The 14,480-nt window shown below is 36.6% G+C and overlaps 2 protein-coding genes across 2 annotated transcripts; one reads left to right on the forward strand and one right to left on the reverse strand.

Annotated features, from left to right (window-relative positions):
- Positions 1-4,837: 4,837 nt before the first annotated feature.
- Positions 4,838-6,331, forward strand: LOC109208201 (major pollen allergen Ole e 10-like). Its single transcript, XM_019371262.1, has 4 exons — positions 4,838-4,978; positions 5,199-5,239; positions 5,679-5,916; positions 6,006-6,331. The coding sequence occupies exons 1-4, from the start codon at positions 4,912-4,914 to the stop codon at positions 6,038-6,040; spliced, it is 381 nt and encodes a 126-aa protein (XP_019226807.1). The 5' UTR covers positions 4,838-4,911; the 3' UTR covers positions 6,041-6,331.
- Positions 6,332-7,127: 796 nt separating this feature from the next.
- Positions 7,128-11,087, reverse strand: LOC109208202 (transcription factor bHLH144). Its single transcript, XM_019371263.1, has 4 exons — positions 10,903-11,087; positions 10,070-10,205; positions 9,550-9,714; positions 7,128-8,652 (listed from the first exon to the last, which is right to left on the reverse strand). Exon 4 carries the CDS (start codon positions 8,315-8,317, stop codon positions 7,586-7,588), a length of 732 nt encoding a protein of 243 aa, XP_019226808.1. The 5' UTR covers positions 8,318-8,652; positions 9,550-9,714; positions 10,070-10,205; positions 10,903-11,087; the 3' UTR covers positions 7,128-7,585.
- Between the last annotated feature and the right edge of the window lie 3,393 nt (positions 11,088-14,480).

Consider the following 14,480-nt stretch of genomic DNA (forward strand, 5'->3'; position numbering starts at 1 on the left):
AACCCACCTGCTTCGCCTTAACCCAACATTTATGTATACCTTCCATTGTCATAACCATTACGCAGTTACTTAGTCTTCCTGAGTCTGAACTCATACCGCAACATGAGTTTTTACTTCACTCCCAACTAGAAAACATGAAAGGATTCATCACACACCCCTAACTCGGGGTTATACCTCAAATCAAGATGGAAATCGAGCACCTAACAGTTCTTATATCCTCCAGCAGACCCTTCTCGTCGCTTCCAAATCATAAGAATGCATCTCGCAGTCACATCACCCTCATCACATAACTATCCAGTCATTACTCCCCTTAATAGGGACACAACAGAATTTGTAGATCTAGAAACACGTGCTCACATAATCAGCACCTCGGTGCTCAAGCTATAGGAAAAAAAAAATCCGGCCTCGAGTCCTCCAAACTGGCCCAACATCAGCACATAGAGATCACATCTCGCCCCTCAATCAGGGAATCACAAGCCATCGATGCACATCTGATACTGAGTGCTCGTTCGCGTATACGAATGCGTGGAAGGAATTTCAGGAGTTACTTTTCAAGCTGAATCAAGGACGCTCGATAAGAATTCAAGAATGTGAAGTTTTCCTAAAGGTTCTGCAGCCTCTCGAGGATAAATACAGACGTCTCCGTACCGATCCGCGAGACTCTACTAAACCTGATCATGACTCGTGAGACCTATGTAACCTAGGCTCTGATACCAACTTGTCACGACCCTAAACCCAGACCCGGTCGTGATGGCGCCTCTCGTGAAGACAAGGCCAGCCGACACATTTCCAATTCGAATCTAAACAGCAATAAAATAGGCTAAAACATGACTAAATAATACTAAGTAGCAGATGATATCATAACAATGCGGAAGTACAACCCAAACACAGCCCAAACCGGGGTGTCACTAGTCATGAGCATCTACTAAGGTCCAAATACAACTGACAAAGTCTGAAATGTACTAAGTACAGTCTAATAGTATAGAGAGGGAGAAAAGCAGTGCTGCGAGCGTCGGCAGCTACCTTGCTAAACTCCGATAATTCTGCCTCCGATCAACCAATACCCGCTACCGGGTCCAGAAAAATACCTGAATCTGCACACAAGGTGCAGGGAGTAAAGTGAGTACTCCAACTCAGTGAGTAATAATCATAAATAAAGACTGAGCGATAAGAAATCACGAAAAGTGCATCAACATGTTGTATATAAGTAGTACAAAACCAGTAAGAAAGCAATGAAGCTGTAAAATCCCTTAAAACATCTTAGCTCAGTTTGAACTTCTTTGAAAATGACTTTTTCAACAGTTACGCAAATGAATGCAGAACAACTAGTGCGGATAAGCACAGAAATCCGCCCCTCGGGCACAAATACACAATTAAACAGGTAAATGACAGGCAAATAAGAAAGATAAGCATATAAGGTTCGCCCCTCGGGCACAATGTCAACAAATCTGCCCCTCGGACAATATCTCAGAACAGTACCAGCCCCTCAGGCAATCACATGGAACAATACCAGCCCCTCGGGCAAACACAAAGAACAATACCAGCCCCTCGGGCAATCACATAGAACAATACTAGCCCCTCGGGCTATATCTCACATCACAATGGGTACCCGCGCTCACTGGGGGTGTGCAGATTCCTGGAGGGGGCCCTTATGGCCCAAGCGCAATAACAGGCCATCTCGTGGCATCAAATCTAGTCCCTCGGCCTCATATCAATCAAGCCACCTCGTGGCGTACATATCTCAAGCCCTCGGCCTCAAATCAGTATCAAGTGTTCCCCACAACATAGGCCCTCGGCCTTACCCAGTCAAAAATCCTCACAAGCCCCTCGGGCAATAGTAAAACAGTATTTCTCAGCCCAACATCATTTAAAAATATCATTTAAGTCTCAAAACTGAGTAAAAATGGCAGAGTAGTAAAACAGTGGAAAAATAACATGACTGAGTTCAAGTAGTAAGTCAAAACAGTGAGGAAATATCAATAAAAAGCCCGAAGGGTTCAAATAGTTGGCACGAAGCCCAAATATGGCATTCAGCCCAAATCATAATGATAGCAAATAAGTTTCAGTCAAATACGTGGTAGAATCATCAATCGGGACGGACCAAGTCACAATCTCCAATAGTGTTCGACCCCACGCCCGTCAACAAGCGTGTGCCTCACCTCAATATAGCACTACGATGTGCAATCCGGGGTTTCAAACCCTCAGAACATCATTTACAATCATTACTCACCTCGATCCGGTCCAAACTCTAGCCCGCGATGCCTCGCCCGCACTAATCGACCTCCGGATGCTCCGAATCTAGCCACAATTAGTACATAATCACTAAAATATGCTAAGGGAACGAAGCCCACTCGAAAATATCCAATTTAACATCAAAATCCCGAAATTGCTCAAACCCGGCCCCCGGGCCCAGGTCTCGAAATCCGATAAAATTAACATCAATGTAATCCTCATCCTCTCACGAGTTCATACATATCAAGAACATCAAAATCGGACCTCAAATGACCCCTCAAATCCCCACTCAAAAGTCTTTTAAATCTCAAGCCCTAGTTACCCATTTTTGCTACTGATTTTCCATGGATTTCAAGCTTACAAATGTTAAAATTCATCATAGAAATAAGTTTAGGGTCCAAAAATCTTACCTCCATGAAATCCTCTTGAATTCCCTCTTCAATTAGCTCTCCCAAGCTTTCTCCCGGATGAAATATGGTGAAAACCCTCTCAAAATCGCGAAGGGTGAAATATATGCATTCTGACCCAGGCATTTTTGCATCTGCGGTCAATCCACCGCATCTGCGGTACCGCTTTTGTGGTCCAAGAGCCGCTTCTGCGGTTCTTCACTTAAACTGCCCAATCCGCATCTGCGATGAAGTAGCCGCACCTGCGCCTCCGCAGATGCGGTCCCACAACCGCTTCTGCGGTTCCTGCCAACCTCACCAACTTTCGCTTCTGCGACCAATTCTCCGCATATGCGGCGTCGCACCTGCGGTCCCCAATCCGCAGGTGCGGAAATACTAGAAGCAGAAAATCTGCAGCTGCAACAAGGTTCCAAACTTCTCCGAAATCATTCCGAGGCCCCCGGGACCTCAACCAAAAACAACAAACATATTCTAATACCTTATTCAAACTTGTTCCAATCATCGAAACACCTCAAACAACATCAAATCACCCAAAACACATCGGATTCAAGCCAAACTTTCTAAAATCTTCCGAATTTCGCTTTTGATCAAAAATCCAACCAAACCACGTCCGAATAATCTGAAATTCTGCACACACATCCCAAATGACACAACGAAGCTACTGCCACTCTCGGAATTCCATTCCGACCCTTATATCAAAATCTCGCCTACCAACCGGAAATCGCCAGAATCTCAATTTCGCCAATTCAAGCCTAAACCTTCCACGGACTTCCAAAATGTATCCCGATCACGCTCCTAAGTCCCAAATCACCTAACGGAGCTAACCAAATCATAAAAATTCCGATCCGAGATCATATACAAGCAAGTCAAATGTTGGTCAAACCTTTCAAATTTCAAGCTTCAAACTAGGAACTGTTCTTCCAAATTCATTCCGATTACCCTGAAAACCAAAACCAACGATTTACATGAGTCGTAATACATCACACGGGGCAAGTCATGCTCGGGAACTGACGAACAAAGTGTAAAAGCTCAAAACGACCGTTCGGGTCGTTACATGTAATGGCATATTTGGTTATTTCGTTTAGTTTTTTGGTTTTTTTTCAAATCAGAATTCCATCTTAGATTTATGCATTTTTTTGTGAAGTTTGTTGGGTCTCGATCTTGTTAGTGGTCCACCAGTGTATTTCTGAATATTATAAGGTATTGTAGGGACGAAAAAGAAATCTTGGAAGCTTTTTTACTTAAAAAAACTATCTTTTTTGTTGGTTTATTTTTGGAGTTGTGTAAAGGTGCAACTTTTAACAACAAACAGTCATTGATAACACTTTTTTTTTGTTACCTTGCAGGTATGATAAGAAAATAGTTTCAAGCCTAGTTAACCTACAAATACAACACAGTGGTAATTTTCTATCGGACCCTGAGCTAAGGTACGCAAATGGACTAACTTGTCCTCAATTAGCTACTGTTAATGTTGATGAGCTGCATATTATGTTGTTTCACAAGTTTGCTAGGGATTTAGGATTTTTAGAAATTGATTTGTTTGGATTCAAGGTTAACAAAAGTGGTGGCTATTACATTTTAAAAACAGATGTTGATGTGTAAAGTTTCTTAATACATTAAAAGGTGGTGACTTTGTTGATGTTTGTATTGTCCATGTAATTAGTAATATTCAACAATGGAGAATAAGGTAGAAAGAAGAAGATGGTTGTTAAATAGGCCACATTATTACCGTTAGGGCTTTTTCAATTGCCCTCACGCCCCTTACAGGCATGTGAATCACGCACTAAAGTCAAATATGACACATAGGATCAGCCTCCTATCATAACCGTTTATTATACACGGTTTGAAGGAGTGTAAGTGTTCAATTGGCAAAATGATAAGTTTGGGGACCGGCATAACCAAGTGGCACAAGTATAAATGTCATTTAGGCTATTCTTCCTTCCGTCTATAATGGACTAAACTAGCTACAACTAAGAGGTATATATGCAACTTAATTAGCCAAATTAAAAGATTTTGATATCCTTGAATTCATAAACAGGATTTGGCGGTTGTGCTTTCACTCATCACTTGATCAGTTACAAACATAATTAATAATTTCCCATTATTACAAAAAAAACTTTTGAACTTTTTTGCCTGAAATTCAGTGAGACTATAGAACTTATCTCTATAAATATATAGTGACTGATCTTCACTCTTTTACATCATAGAAAGTGAGAAGAAAGTTTGACACTCACAACATTACCACATAAAGTTTAAAGAGTTTAGGCATTCAATGGCTCACTCATTTCAGGCTTTTCCCATTCTCATCCTTTATCTTCTCCTTGCATTCTCTAACACTGGTATACTTTCTTTGCACCCTATGAACTTTGGTTTTCTCCCTTCTATTGTTTATGAGATGATCCAGCTTTTCTTTTCTCATTCTCTGCTTGTCATATATAGCTCCATGCTTGTAAAGTTCAAATAGCAGTGGTTCAACTTATTTATTTCCATTTGAAAAATTAAAAACCATAAATTGATCCTCAAATATATTGCTTTAATTAGTTCTTTATATATCTACAGGTGGAACTCTAAAACCAGCGAATGCACAAGCATCTGGACAGGTAACCTTCTCCGTTAATTAAGTATTTAGGAGTTGGACAATATTTTGTTGAAACCGAAGACGAAAAAAAAAAGTTGTAAAAGTTGGAGTAGAAAGAAGAGTATGTGGGAGCTGTGTGTTGGTATGAATTTTACGTAAAAAATAAATTGTGAGTGAAACTAATTATATATGTCAGTTTGAAATACTCATGAAACAAGATTTTCAATATTTCGCGTATAAATTCCGGAACTATGGACCTAGCTGAATCGGAGAGCTCCGGAGTCCCACGGGTATACGTTAGGTACCATAAGGAATTTTCAAAAACTTCAAAGCTGAAACACTAATAGCCAAACTTCAACAATAACTTCAATATTTGCAAGTCATGGCCAAACTTGTTTGAAGTAAAGTCTTGTATTTGAGCCAAAAACAAGAAGAGTAATAAGTTAAGAATGAATATGCAGTGGTGCGTGCCAAGACCTTCAGCTACAGAAGCGCAACTGCTAGATAGTATCCAGTTTGTGTGTGGTGAAAAAGGGTTGCCTGGCTGCTCTTTAATTCAAGCTGGTGGCTCCTGCTTTTACCCAGATACTACAATCAACCATGCCTCTGTTGTAATGAATCTGTGGTACCAGCTAGAAGGAAGACAAACCGTATCGTGTTGGTTCAAAAACACTGCTCTCATCACCATTACTGATCCAAGTAACTTGTTTTTCTTCTTCTTTTCAATTACAGCACGAGTTTTCTTTGTGTTTTTTATTAATTTCTTCTTATCATATTATGTGTTGCAGGCTATGGCAATTGCCAATTTGTCTTTGGTCAGTAGATGGAAGCTGAAGCAGCATTTGTGAATTTAATTATAGCAACCTCGTCCCATTTTGAATATCGTCATCTTTACTTTTCCTATTTTTCTTTCCTTTTACTCGGTTTCTGAATATTTTCTTCACCTTTTTTCCGACACATAATAGCTGGCCCAAGTATGAAAATTTTACCACGTTTTGACATAGTTGAATCCTAAAATATTGTGTAATTTGTAATTCGTAAAAGCAGTCTGTTTAAGAAGACTTACAAGTCTTATGAATATAAGAGAAGAGAATGATCGATTATATAGTCCTAAGGCATACTCCACATTTTCCACTTCATGTAACTCTGTAACTTTCTCTTTTCACTACGATATCCTAGTTTGCAAATATATACTTAATTTTTTTTTCAAAAAACATGAAGAATATATATCCGAATTAAAATATGCGCTTTAAGCTCTTTATAACATAAAATGAGTAGAAAAGTTTGCTGTTGTTCTCCAGAAAAGATATAAAGAGAAATAAAGGACGAAGAGGGGGAAAACGTCTTAATTCAAAATTAGTACTCCCTTCGTTCCAATTTATGTGAACATGTTTGACTGGGCACGGAAGTTAAGAAAAAATAAAACTTTTGAAATTTGTGGTCCTAAACAAGTCAAGAAGGATCCCAGAATATTTGGGTGATTATAAAAGCTTCTCATTAAGGCTAGGCTAGAATTGTAAGTTTAAGCTAAATTGTTATTGTTTCCAAATTTAGAGAGGGTCATTCTTTTTGAACGGATTAAAAAAGAAGAAGGTTCACATAAACTGGAACAGAGGAAGTACATTTTATTTTAAAAAGGTAAAATTAGAAAATATAAATCTCTGAGGGCCTAATCATATAGGCCAAAGCAAATCCAAGGGATTAAAGTGGTGTACTTTACAGCAAACCACTAGCAAAGTGGAGCAGCAGAAATGGCAAAGGCAGACCCAGACAGGATCATACTACCATTAACACATAATCCCAATGTCTCATGATTCCCAACAGACAAAAGTAATAAAGACCAAAGCATGCAAAGATTAAAATAAAAAGGGCACTCAACACGCTAAAGATTCTGCCATAACACGCTTGCATAAAGTGTAATCATCACCCCATTATCTATTAAACAAATCATTTCTCTTAAACCATCAGTCGTACTAAAACAATAACAAATAGCTCCAATATAGATTAAAGTTTCAGAAAGTGGACATATTGGAGAATTATTCAAATACCATAATAAAGTTTGCAACTAGTGGAAACAGGCTAGAAAGAGAAATTAGATAAGAGCAGCTAGCTACTACAGCAGACTGTTAAACGACTTCTCGTCCTATCATCGGACAAAGGACCATATTCTGCGATACCTTCCCTCCGAAGCAGCAGTGTGAAACAAAGGACCATATACTAAGTTACCTTACCTCTAAAGCAGAAACTGAACAATACTGCGTAGCAAACAACGCATAAGTTCTCCACATAGGCAACAGATATAACTAGAGTTCATAACAACGTCTAGAAAGACTGAATTGGAGCAAAGTTACCCATAGCACACAGGAGATCAAGCAAATGTCTTCAAATTTTCAACTCCAAGCTTCTGCACTTCCACCTTGAGTGACTTGAGGTATCTCACAGCTTCATCAAGAACACTGACAGTATTCATCCTGCTGGAACCAGGGACAATTCCCTTTAATGCCTTAACCATCTTCTTAAGTTTCCGGCGTTTTTTCTCACTGCAATTGCTAGTACTGCCAGAGGACTTCCTGAAAGAAGTGGTCCTGCTCTTTTTGGATTGACAATCATAGTTAGAGTATGATTCAGGGGAACTGTTTCCATAGTTTGCATCGGTGCGTGCAGTGCTCACCTCTTCATCATCATATTCCTCATGTTCTTCCTCTTCAAAGCTGAGTAATGCATTTATATCGGCTGAATCTTCCTTCAGATATGAAGAAACTTCTGTATTCTCATTATTTGCAACTTTTCTCTCCATGCTGTCTTGGAAGTAAGTTGCATTAAAATTCAAATCAGGATATGGAAACTTGGAAGCCATGGCAGGGTGGAACATGATCTGGCTTCGATAATCAGTCTGATCAAAGATGATGAAATTCTTTGGACATGCCTCAGAGGACTGAAATTCGAAACCATGAACAGGCACAGAAGGGTTGAAACCAGTAGGAAGTGCCATTGTACCGAAGACTGATGGAGAAGGAATATCCAATAGATTACCACCGCCTGCTTGGTCTTCAGGAGAGAAAAAAGGCTTTTGAGGGGAAAATTGATAGTTACTCTGCATGAGTACTATGACAAAAGAACCAAGTAAACTGGAATAGAAATGCGTTTTCCAATTGGAAAATCTTAAATATCAAAATGTCTAAGAGTTATGAAAGGCAAAGACGAAACAAAGAAAAGTATTCAAGCTGTATTCGTGTAGTAAAAATGCACTGACAGTTCCAATCAGCATTCAGTGCTTAATGAGGTCATTCTGATTTCTAATACACTGAAGAAAACCAGCCAATCCAGGCTTTTGCTGAATAAGAGCAACAAGAAGCAAGCAAATCCCAAACCTCCCCAAGCTTTCACTTGACCAGACTACGTTACAGGTTTAAGCAACTGACGGAAATATTCAGCCTGTAATTTAAAAGAAACCAAAAACCAAATCATTCAGTTGCCACAAATTTGGAGTAGAAACTTCAAAAGTGAACCAAAATAAAATGAAACAAGGACACCTAGCAAATAATCCAAATTTTCCCTTTTCTTGAGATCGAATGGAACCACCACACAGAAGTGGATGGAAGGAGCATATATACAAGGGATACAAAAGTTAAATCTCAATACATTTCTGCTACGAGGTCACTGTATGAATCTCAATATACCTATGGAATATACAGAAATACAGTACATTGAGGATGTACAATGTTCTGTACTGTACCTCAGTGATCCAGTCAATATTGGTAAAAAAAGAGGCAATATCATTAAACTTTTTTTTCTAAGGGAATAAACTAAGGGGTCGTTTGGTATGAGGTATAAGAAGGTATAGTGCTGGTATAAAAATTTAACACCACCTTAATACTTCGTTTTGTTAGCAAACGAGGTATAAGTTATCCCAGGATTAAAACTAACACCGGGATAACTTATACCTTATAGAGGGTGGGGTAATTAGCACCGGTATAACTTATACATTCTTCTTACAAATTATGCAATTGTCATATTTAATACAACATACCAAACAATAGATAAAAAACAATCCCAGCATAACTAATCCCAGCATAACTTTTACCAGTATAACTTATCCCACGCCGTATTCAAACTAAACGACCCCTAAGTCTTTATAAATCATGTGAGTGAGAGATCATGAACCCAGCGAAAATTACCGGTCAAAACAAACAGAACACCGAAACACGAAAAAGCATCTATCTAGTTCTAGTTGATTTGGTTTCTATCTCCTTTTAACATAAACATTACAGGAGAGTGAATACCAACCTCAATCGAAAAAGACTGATAAGTTCAAGTTAAAAGAACAATTACCTGACAAACTAGCATCAATTGGCAATAAGCAACACTCCCTGCATGCATTTTAATCTCACCAGCTTTCTTGACTGCTCTGTATCTCTTCAAGGTAAATGCAATGTACATTCTCACCCTCCAAATGGACTTTAGTTTCAAGAAATATCACAGATGGAAAATAGATATCTGCAATCCGTCATATCAAACAAGCAAAAATTAGTTAAACATTAAGGAACTTCGGAAAATAAAAGAACAGCTTATTTTCTCACCATTGAAAGATAATAAGTTCATCGCCAGAACTACACTAGAGGAATACGGATTTTAATTTCCATTTCTCTAATGCCAAACCAACTCAAATTATCTTCCACTATAATTTTTGAGTCGTAGTCAGTTTTCCTATATCTTTTATATTACTGTTCTCTTCAGTAAATCCTCAGCAGATATAGTTCAACCGAAATAATTACATATTTACAAATAAAACTTAGGACTTGCATGAAGAAGTAGATACAGAATTAGGACGTAACAAGATGCTATATCTCACCAAGTAAAATCGGTTACAGAATCACGCGAAAGAATACCACCAAGCGCACACACTTCACACAATAACTCAAAGAAGAAAACGCCCACGGCATGTTGTTCAGTCCAGCTCAGTATATTATAGTCTTCAATCCAAGCCACTGTCACAGTAGCAAGCACAGCTCCAAAAATCAAAATAAGCCCACAAATAGCTCATCTTTAATGATAGATTTGAATCAAAAGTAAAAACCATAGAAGAAAGAGAATCACTTAAGAAATTAACTAGAACATATAAGCTTCCTTCAAGAAGAAACTCATCAAATTAGAACTACAAGGAGAAGCTAATATTTGTAAGACTAAGGCTAGCATATAATTCCTTAATACCAATAAGTTTCTCAATTAACATGTTTATACCAATGAGACTCAACGCTAAAAGAGCAAAGAAAACTAAAAACTCTATTTCCACCAAATCATAAATACTAATAAAATCACTAAAATGATGCAATTGCTCAGGGAAGGAGGTCAGACCTGCATAAACACATACAAAGATCCAAACAAATTAATACACTCACAAGGATCAGAAACAATATAAGCATAAGAGCACAATAATCCAACACAAAATACATACTAAATCTGAAAAAGCAAGAAGAAACCCTCAGAAATTACCTTTTTTTTCTTCTTCACTGACCCAACAAGAAGGTTAACCATAAAAAGTAGACAAAAAACAAAAATACCAATATAATATCAAACAGACAATAGCCCCAAATAACTAACACAATCTACATCAAACCAAGCAATTCACAAAACCCATCAAGACTAAAGTAACAAGGCTAAAAAAGAATGAAGTTTGAACATTACCCAAATGAAGAAAATATCAAAAGATCTTTGAAACCCAAATCTTTACTAGATTTTCTCTGCAATAGGAAAAAGTTTCTGGAGAGGGAGGTAATGTCTCTGATTTGTGTGTGTGTGTATGTGTGTGTGTGGAGTGATGAATATGTTGAAGAAGAGGCTCGTGGTTTGGTATTGGGATATGTGAGTGAAGGGTCAGGGCCTCAGGGGGGTATAGAGTAGGGGGGGTGTAGAGACAGGAAAGAGTCAAAGGCGGAAAATGTGAGCCGTTGATTGAAGAGAGAGAAAAGTTTTCCGTGTAATGCGGGTGAGTTAGTGAGCGTTGGATGAGAATAGAAGAGCACGCGTGATAGCTAAAGTGGGCCTCACGAGGTTTGACAAAAATGGGCGCATCTTACCATATCCGCTGCATTTTTATTTTATATTTTTATATAAATAGGAGTAATAAATATGCTTTGTTTTTCTCACCCTCACCACCCCCCCCCCTTCAATTTTTAATTTATTTCACTTTAATTACGGATTGGGAATAGTGAAACAAGAGTCAAGCCTAGTGGTGTATTGTTAATTTAATTAATGTTGGTCCACCAATTTTTTTATTTCAAAAAAAATACCCAATTGTTCCTATGAATTTTTTCAAATCTTATTGACATCTTTTTTGCATTTTGGACCTTTTCATACGTGGAGCTTTCAACCAAAGCAGAACGTCTTTTTCCTTTCCTTTTTTCAAGTTTTACCTAATGGTGAGAATAAGAAAAGGAAAGGAATGTGGAAAAATGTTGTTCACGCGAAAAAGATTAAGGAAAATAAAGATAAATGAAAATAGTTCTCTTCTTTGCACGCCATTAATTTCTTCTTATGTCGTTAAAATTAAGTATTATTCGTTATATTGTTGGGAAAAAAGGCTAATAGCCCGTTTGGCCAAGCTTCTAAAATCAGCTTATTTTGAGAAGTGTTTTTCTCAAAAGCAAAGTGCTTTTGGTGAGAAATAGTTTGTGTTTGGCTAATTAATTAGAAAAGCATTTTTGAGCAGTAATTAGTGTTTGGCCAAGCTTTTGAAAATTGCTTCTAAGTGTATTTTTCTCAAAAGTGCTTCTCAGAAAAGTGCTTTTGGAGAGAAACTACTTTTTTCTGCTTCTCCAAAACTGCTTCTGCTTCTCCTCAAAAGCACTTTTTTTCCTTCCAAAAGCTTGGCCAAACACCTCAAATTTTGGCCAAAAATTCTTTTGACCAAAAAAAGCACTTTTGGCCCAAAAAAAAAGCTTGGCCAAACAGGCTATAAGAATAATTTTAATACGTATAGCATATATCATCTTCAGGTTCCGGTACGTGGTACTTTGTGTAGCCATTATATATGCTCCCTTGAGTCTTCAACTGGGTTAGGGTTACATTTGAAATATCTTATTAGCACTACTTAAAAAAGTAATGTGTACTCTTAGCCTGTTTGGCCAAGCTTTTTCAATCCTAGAAGCACTTTTTTTTCAAAAAAAAATGCTTTTTTTCCAAGCTGAAGTGTTTGGCCAAGTTTTTGGGAGGAAAAATGCTTTTGAGGAGAAGCATAACCAGTTATGGAGAAGCAGAAAAAAGTAGTTTCTCCCCAAAAGTATTTTTTTGAAAAACAACATACACTTAGAAACAGTTTTTAAAAACTTGGACAAACAATAATTATTGTTCGGAATGCTTTTCAAATTAATTTGCCAAACACAAACTACTTCTCACCAAAAATAATTTTAAGAAGAATACTTTTGAGGAAAAACACTTCAAAAAATAAACTGATTTTTGCAGTAATTGGTCAAACAGTGCTATTAGTCTTGATTCCGATTTCCATTTTCAAAGTGAGCCAAAGTCCTCTTCGATTCCCACCATATGATATTTGTAAAGATGTATAACCAAGGAAACAATAGAAAGAACAATAGCCATGCGTGGAAAATTATAAGTAAAACTCATGCACATTTGGGTGATACCTTAAATGTGTTTCGTTGAGTATTTGTAAACCTTGTTTTTTTTTTAGGGAGTTGGTTCTTTGACATTCTCTTCTTCTCGAAACTATTATGCCAAGGATATACTCTCTTTATTGCGTTTTTTTTCTTTCTTTGTTTTATGTTTTCGTCGCTTAATTATATTATACATATATGTAGATTTGTAGAGGGTATTATCTTTTTTGTATTATGCATAGTGATATATATCACTATTTTTTCCATTTAGATTATGAAAATTGCGTAAGACAACGCGTGGAAACTATTTGTTGTTCTTTCATTTTCATAAGGAATTTTTCTCTGCATGCATGATCGAGGCGTGACAGAACTATTTAATTGCCTCTTCTTTTTCTTTTCTTTTTTGATTTTCTTTTGCTATATATAAAAAGAGTTTGAATACTTTCTTCTAACTTTCGTTTTGTTAATTCATACGAGGAAAGAAGATAAGCAAGTTATCATGCGGACAAAACATTCTATTGCAAGATATTACACGAGATGACATAAACATCGGTGTTGTAAGAAAGAAGATAGTCTTCTTAATTATTTAACATGTAAAATTATGATGAGTTAATATCCCACGCTTGAATAAGATAGACTGAAGAATGAACGTAGGGATGCAACTTGTACTTCACAACTAACAAACATTCTGTTATCAAACTAGTTTTTGTTATTTTAGAAGTAATTGACAAATAATTAATCATTTAATCATCCCACGCCAACCTATAGAATCTATATTAAGAGATATGAGTTGTACTTTGCAACTAACATGCATGCATGTAGAATTAAGAAATTAAGTTTCTCAAGTTCATATACATTCTTTTATTTGGTTAATCTTAGGTTAATTTGTCCAATCAATGATGTTATATGGATGTAGCCAAAACTAATAATATATGAGCAACATGGTTTAGGTTCATGAATATAATTTTCATAACATACATATGCATTACTATATATTTAGAATTTTATATTTGTTCTTTTCTTAATCCGACTTGTCCAATTATCTATTACTCATTGCTTCATCATGGTATTACTTGTAATATATGATGCCATGGATATATAAAATTCAAGTAATTTGTGTAATGTATTTATCTCGCTAGCCACTTGTGTTTGTATGTTTTCGAATTTGTCTAGGATGTTATACTGTTCGCAACTAATCTGTTAATTAGTTATAACTTCTTAGGCAACTAAAATTTTGAATATATAAAGGAAATAAAGTCATTACATTCTTGTCAATCATTATTTCTTTAAAAATTCTTTTTATGTATTGAAAAAACCACCAGCTTTGTTATTATTGCTAGGGGTGTGCATTCGAATCGGTTTATCGATAAATCGAATCGATTATTTGTTATCGAAATCGAAATCGAAAAAATCGAAACCTTATTGAAACGATAACGATAAGCATATGTACAAATCGATAATCGATAAGTAGTTATCGATAAGGGTCAAAATCGAATCGATAAATCGAATGCACACCCCTAGACTGTAGACACTTGTTAAATGAGTAATTACCTATTTGTGTAGATTAATATAACATACAGAATATATATATATATATATATATATATATATATATATATATATATATATATATATATATATATATATATATAT

This window comes from Nicotiana attenuata, unplaced genomic scaffold (genome assembly GCF_001879085.1).
Source record: "Nicotiana attenuata strain UT unplaced genomic scaffold, NIATTr2, whole genome shotgun sequence".
NCBI classification, from domain to species: Eukaryota; Viridiplantae; Streptophyta; class Magnoliopsida; order Solanales; family Solanaceae; genus Nicotiana; species Nicotiana attenuata.

Bases quoted from the DNA above. Each gene is read 5' to 3' on its own strand.
- LOC109208201 (XM_019371262.1), top strand. From the start codon at position 4,912: ATGGCTCACTCATTTCAGGCTTTTCCCATTCTCATCCTTTATCTTCTC. The intron at 5,240-5,678 runs GTAACCTTCTCC...ATGAATATGCAG, and splicing joins ATGCACAAGCATCTGGACAG to TGGTGCGTGCCAAGACCTTC. The intron at 5,917-6,005 runs GTAACTTGTTTT...TATGTGTTGCAG, and splicing joins CATCACCATTACTGATCCAA to GCTATGGCAATTGCCAATTT.
- LOC109208202 (XM_019371263.1), bottom strand. From the start codon at position 8,317: ATGCAGAGTAACTATCAATTTTCCCCTCAAAAGCCTTTTTTCTCTCCT.